This window comes from Spermophilus citellus (assembly GCF_964194105.1).
Source record: "Spermophilus citellus genome assembly, chromosome: 11".
Classification (NCBI taxonomy): Eukaryota; Metazoa; Chordata; class Mammalia; order Rodentia; family Sciuridae; genus Spermophilus; species Spermophilus citellus.
Genome location: NC_138192.1, coordinates 50120361 through 50127275, shown reverse-complemented (window position 1 = coordinate 50127275; position 6915 = coordinate 50120361). Strand labels below are relative to the sequence as shown.

Genomic DNA, 6915 nt, shown 5'->3' with positions numbered 1-6915 from the left:
TATGTTTTAATTTTGCTGTGACATTTTCTAGAACCTGTTCTCTTACAAAATACCCTAGGATGTGATCAGCAAAAAATGATCAGGATAAATTTAGGAATTCAGAGTCCAATTTTTAAAAGTTTCTCTTGTTTGAAGTAAAATGATTTTCTCAGAGAAATACTCATTTTTGATCACATTTGGTTCTCATTAGTATTGTCATTTTAAAACTACATTTTTTAAAAGTTTATGTTTAATTTACTTACTTGAAAGATTTTTAACTGGCAGCTGTCCTGCTCTGCTTTCTCACATGCCCTATAATCTAGTAGGCAGAGAAATTCAAGAAGTCCCCTGTATTTTAGATTTTTTAAAATGTTAGTTTTTGAAAATGGCCTTTAATTATTTATGAATTTTCAATTTCAGTGTGTTACATATTTTCATCTGGATCAGAACATTGAGGTGTTGTTATATCTATATAGTTTTCCTCAGAAAGTGACTGATTACCTACAGAGGCATAAATGATAACCAAAAAGATATTGATGAGAGATGAGGAAAAAAAAATAAGGAAGACATGTTTTAGAAGTTCATATACACAGTGAAATAGGTATTTTTGATACCTCTGGGATGTTCATTCTATAAAGTAGGCTTTCCAAGTTTTGATATGTAGAATTAGGGGCTTTTAAAAAGTATGCTTGCCTAGATTGGCAACATCATACCTACTCCCTAGAGGGAATAAAAGCAGGAATATAAAATGAGAAATTCTGACTTGCACTAAGCATCCAGAGTTACCAGAGGCAGAGCAGCTAGCTTGTCTCTTCCTCAGTACAAATACTTAGTTGCTTTTGACTCTTATTGAAAAAATAATATCTTCCCCCTGTTTGTCACTAGAACTGCCACCAGAAGAAAAGCCCTTCGTTTGCTCCAAATAAGCACCTCTGTTTTTCACAGCTTGCAGTAATGCTTAAAGTAAATAAGTTCTTGTGCAGCTAGCACTATTGGATTCATTCAATTGCCTGAACAAAGCTATTGTTTAGAGGTTTACAACAAGCCTTTTCTCTGTTTCCTTTAAAAAGAATCTTCCTTGTTCCTGTGCTTGGCATGCTTAGTATAGTAAGCCTTTCTACAGTTCTCAAATGCTAAAGATAATTTTCCCCCACAGAAGAAATGAAGGAAGACTATGACACTATGGGGCCAGAAGCCGTGATCCAGACCACACTTAACAATGGTACAGGTAAGTTATGTTTACCATGCTAAGGTCACATTTGTCCTGGGTCATGTGGATTTAATGAGTCAGGGAAATGCTGACCCATCCACTTTCATCTTCATGACTTAAATAACTGGGACTTTTCATGTCTCTGTTTGTGTTTCAAATTTGAAATTTCTATATTTTTGGTAATTTATTAAGAAAATGTTTCTTTCATTCTTATATACCCCTTATTTGCCTCTGAAGCCAAAGACTACTGAGCTGTCTGAATGGATCTTTTCACAGAATGAGTTGGGTGGATTTCTAGTAGTAATTTTTACTTTAAAAGACTACACAAATAATTTTAAAATTAGAATATGATAGGCCTCTACTAGCCACCGCTTAATATCAGCCACTGAGAATTCAAATGATACAGTATAATGTAGATTATAAAGTGTTTTTTTGCAGAAAGCCAAATTTCCATGAACGTTCCTCACAAAAATTAATCATCTGAGTTCTTTTTAATTCTCTCTCCACTTTTAGTTCTCCGCATCTGTTAGCCTTCTAAATAATGTTTTCTAGGCAGAAGTTTTAGAGGAAAATTGACGATTTAACTTTTTTTTTTTTTTAATAAGGTTGAAAAATGACAGTGAAAGTCAGTAACTGTCTTTTAGTTGTACTGTGCTGCTGCTGCTACAGAACAGAGGTTAAGGACAACTGTGACACTCCATTTGTTTTCCCAAAAACTAAATGCTGTCTTCCCTTACATGGTCATGTCACCAGCTCAAATTTACATTGGCTCATGATGTTTACTTCTCTTTTTCCCAGATGAGCCTAATTATTTTAGGTGTTTCAAACAATCATCCACACTACCACTACAAATATTAGCATAGTGCCCAATATAAAATTATCTTCCAAAACAAAACCAAAAATCTCATATAACTATTTCCACTCAACTCACCATTGGAGGAAAAAAAAAACTTGCAATTTTGTGAAGTTTCAGAAATGTCAATAATCAAGCTGATATTCATGGCCCTTACGTTGACACACATCATAATAAACTGTTAATGCTGCGTTTTCATTGAGAATATGCTTTTTAATAAGTTAAAAAGCACTAATTCACTTTCTTGGCTATAAAATAAGAGAAATATGAAAAACTGTGGTCATCTTTTATTCATTTGGATAATGTCAATTTAAGGTACAAAAATGAAATTATACATTATGCATTTACAGAAAAAGTATAGAATTAGGAACTAATGATCCTAATTTCTAGATGCAGCGTTGGCAATAACTGGATCATGACCTTGAGTAAGTTAGTTGCCCCACCATTATGAAATGAATAGGTTGAATTAGTTGCTTGCTAAGAACACTTCTAGTTTTAATATTCTATATTGCCAGGATATTATCACCAAGTAAAAATAGAAAAATACCAAATAATTTCATATAAAATTTAATAATAAAAAGATATCTAGAATTAGATACTTTCTGTAATGTTCCAACACAGAGGGAAGATTGAGTCTCACATTTCTTTAAAAAATAAATCTTAAATTTTATCTTTAGAGCACAAATAAAAACTGATTTTTATTTCCTTTTTAAGCATTTAAAATGTCACAAAAGAGAATTTGTCCCAACAAAGTGACAATTTACTAGATGTTTTATATACCTAAAGTCTTAAGTGAGGTTAATAAAGATGGTTCCTACCAAGAATGTTTAAAAATCAATCTTAAACATCCTTTCACCAGGCTTTAAGATCTCCTTTTCTCATAATACGTTCTGTTCCTTATGGTTCGTATGTATTCAGTCAATAAATAAATCAATAAGTATTCATTGTGTGTCTTCAATATATTCACTGTTGTGTGCATGTGTGGAAAAAGATGGGACAGGAAGACTAAGGCTTAGTTATTAAATTTAGAAGATAAGCCCAATACACATGAAATAATAATGAACAATAAGAGAAAATACATGATAAATATGCAAAAAATGGTAGGAAGCATGGTTACTTGAATTACAGAATTAGGAGAGACCTATTGGGTAGGTATTCATATAAGGTTTTATGAAGGAGGTAGAATTTGAGCTAAGTACATTGTTCACTAGTCATGGAGGAGTGAAGAATGGACTTCTTGAAGAAAAGTGCATGAGCCCAGGAGGGAAAGAAGCCTCTCTCTTCAGAGGAGAGTGAGTAGAAGGATCTGGCTGAATCAAAAGGGTGCTAGGGGCAATTTGTGGAAAATAAAACTGGACATTTAAGTTGAAGCCAGCTGCTAGAGAATGTAAAGCATCAGAACAAAAGTAGTTTGCTGGGCTGGGAATGTGGCTCAAGCGGTAGCGCGCTCGCCTGGCATGCATGCGGCCCGGGTTCGATCCTCAGCACCACATACCAACAAAGATGTTGTGTCCACCGAGAACTAAGAAATAAATATTAAAAATTCGAAAAAAGAAAAAGAAAAAAAGTAGTTTGGGTCATGTTATACTACCATCCTATCTATGGGAGAAAACCAGACTCTGGAGACCTACTGGAAGTCATTATAGTTATTGTTATTGAGGTGTGAAGTGAGAAAAATATTTTCCAAGGGTGGACATAGGGTGGACACACCAGGGAAATTAGCAACATAACTTTTAAACAACTGATTCTCTGATGACAGAGGTAAAGTAGCTTCAAAATTCATTTTAGGATATGAAAATACTTAGTATTTCTAGATATATAGAAGAAGGAGTCAGTTTTGAGAAAACCTTGAACCCAACTTCAGACAGAAGGATTTTCGTGTGTGTGTGCGCGCGCGTGTTTCTGCCCACTGGATATGAGGAATTGAAAACTAAGTAGTTAGAACTAAAGATAGAGATTTGAGAGTCATACAAGTATATTCAGATGGTATTTATCATCATAAAACTGTAAGATTTACAAGTGAAAGTATACTTATTGAAGCCCATAGAAAGTTGAGGCCAGGGCTCTTGGTGGGTAGGGAGAGAAATCAGATTCATTCAAAGGAAAAAAGTTTATAAGGAGAGAGAAAAAATGTAAACACTCAGAAGCAAAGAAAGGGATGTGTATAAAGGTGAGAATGGTCACCTCAGTTAAAATCTTCAAATAACTAAACTTGTGGGCATGCTAAATGAACAAATTGGTAATTAGGAACTTACTGGTGACCCTCAATTTATACCTTTAACTTTCTAGGGAATATACACATATCTCTTATCAGCCATAAGTTTAGTTCTTATCCTTTGCATCTTTTGGGGTGTTAAATACATGTAGAATTGAAATAATATACCCTCCCCCCTTTTTTGGTTAAAATTACTTTTTAATGGGCTGTCTTATTCTCTCCTCACAAGTCCTACTCATCAAAATACAGGCTGGAGGGGTGAGGGGGTGGCTGAGTTATAGAGTACCTGCTTAGCATGCATGAAGCCCTGGGTTTGATTCCCAGTACCAACAAAACAAAACTAAACTAAACTACAAAACAAAAACAAACAAGATACAGCTATTGGCTGACCTTCTGTGGTCATCCCAAGCTATAATATCTTCCTGCAATAAAGCTGCCTGGTGTTGGTCACTTTGTCACCACAGATCTTGGAATAGTCTAGGTCAAAGAGTGCTTTTGAAGAAATAAGGGAGTGAATAAGAGCAAACAACAATTTCCCCTTCATATTTTTAGTTTGACATATTTTTGACATCTGATCTGAACTCACCAACCAGATATTTTCATCTCTCACTGTTGCAGTCTTCCATGCCCAAAAGCCTTCTAGGTGACTCTCCTTGAGCCTTCATGTCCTCCTCCATTCAGAAGAATGTCCACATCCTTCCTATAACTCATCATTCAAAATCCAATCCCTCACCTCCTTTTTAATCTTTTGGTTGTGCCGGGGATTGAACTCAGGGACTCATGCATTCTGGGCAAGCTCTCTGCTACTGAGCTATATTCCCAGCCACTGTCCATGTCTCTTGTTAGAATCCTTAATTGTTCGTTAGTGCCCATAGTACAAAACCAACATCCTTCAGTTCAGAATTAAGTACCATCGGATTGGATAGCCACAGGGCTTCATTCCTAATCTGACCAAAGTGCTTGTGATATCAAAAAAAGACTCACATTTCCACCAACCTGTGAGTTCTCTGACCATGCTATCTCTTCAGAGCCTAATCTTTCACCCCCTTTTTGCTACTTATTTAAGTTCTACTCACCCTTCTGTTTCTCAGGACTGGCTCATAGATCCTTAATGTGGTCATCTCTGAGTACATCAAATTATATCAATGTCTTCATTCTCTGAAATTCCACAGCCCTAAGGTATACACCCTGAATTATTCCTCTTCATATTGTTTGCACCTATTCACCTAATTTCATGAAAACAGGAGCTGTCTTGGGATAAAGAATTGGGGCAGGTCATTATGGTATCTACTTCATAACACTGTAAAAGTAATTAAATAAATAACATATATATTGATATTAGTGACCAAAAATTCTGATTTTAAGAAAAAAAAACTATTCTGTTTGCCTCAAAGTGCCCAATACAGCAGTGAACATGTGTTCACTGGTAGAATGAATGAATGAATGAAAAATATTTGGTGGAGAAGAAATGCATTCTTAAAAACTTTTTTTTAAACTTCACAGTAAGAGAAAACATTACCTGGGGAGGGAATTGAGTCAGTATCTTTAGACTAGTGAAGTCCCTGAAATCAACTTGTAAAGGCAAAGTAGTCTAGAGTACCAAATTTTCTTTTTACAACTAAGTTAGATTAACAGCAGAGCAAAATTGATTTATAACAACATAAAGCATTGCAAACCTTGATTTACATTAAACTTTCTAAATTGCTTAATTTCACTGGCTTTAATGTTTTTAAAAAGAAAGAAAATAGTAAAGCTCTGAGATATAAGATAAAGAATACATTTGAATGAATTCTACAACTCCCAGATATTAATAGAGTTCAAATTCAGAGTGGAATCATTAGGTAAAATTTCCAAGAGTGTGAAAAAAAACTTATTTCCTAAGAAAATAAAAGAAATGGAAAAACTTAGAAGCATTATAAACACGAGTTTGCCTATGTGCTAGTAGTAACAACAATCTCTTAGGTGCATGGTGATCATTAGTATTAATGCAGTTCCACGTGCATATCAAGACCCAGACAGGCCCCTGATGTTTTTCTCTCTGAATGTGTGAAAGTTATTTTACTCAGACAACATAGTACTCTAGTTATAAAAGGCTATTAATAACCACCTGCATCCTCACCTCCTTTGCTGGGGGAAAAAAGTACTCCTTACATCCAGAAATTGGGCAAGACTAATTTAGGACTCTGTTCTTTTTTTTTTAATTTTCTTTTTCTTTTTTTTTTTAGTTGATGTACCTTTCTTTTATTCATTTATTTATATGTGGTGCTAAGACTAGAACCCAGTGCCTCACACATGTGAGGCAAGTGCCTCTGAGCCACAACCCCAGCCCCAGGACTCTGTTCTTAATCTTACACAGCACAAGAAAAATTCTTGTCCAATAATCAGCTTTATCAACTCTAACTATAGTTATTAAACATATATCTAACATTCTAAGAAGAACATTGAAAATAATTTGTATATGAGAGACAATAATTTTGGAATGCTACAGATTCTAACATCAGAAACTTACATTTGAGTTTTGCCCCTAACAATTACTAGTTATATGAACTTTAGTGCATAATTGATAAGCCTTCATTTCTCATTAGTAAAGTGGAAATAATGCTCCTCTATGTACAAGGCCTCACTGCAGGGGCTGAATGCCATGCCATTTTTAAGGCA

The 6915-nt window shown here is 34.8% G+C and overlaps 1 protein-coding gene across 4 annotated transcripts in view; it reads left to right on the top strand.

Annotated features, from left to right (window-relative positions):
• Positions 1 to 6915, top strand: part of ZEB2 (zinc finger E-box binding homeobox 2) — a 128604-nt gene that overhangs the window by 92123 nt on the left and 29566 nt on the right. For all 4 annotated transcript variants that reach the window (XM_081262422.1, XM_081262423.1, XM_081262421.1 and 1 more), the window contains one exon: positions 1136 to 1207. In XM_081262422.1, the coding sequence (XP_081118548.1) occupies positions 1136 to 1207 (72 nt within the window). The remainder of the gene's footprint in view (positions 1 to 1135; positions 1208 to 6915) is intronic.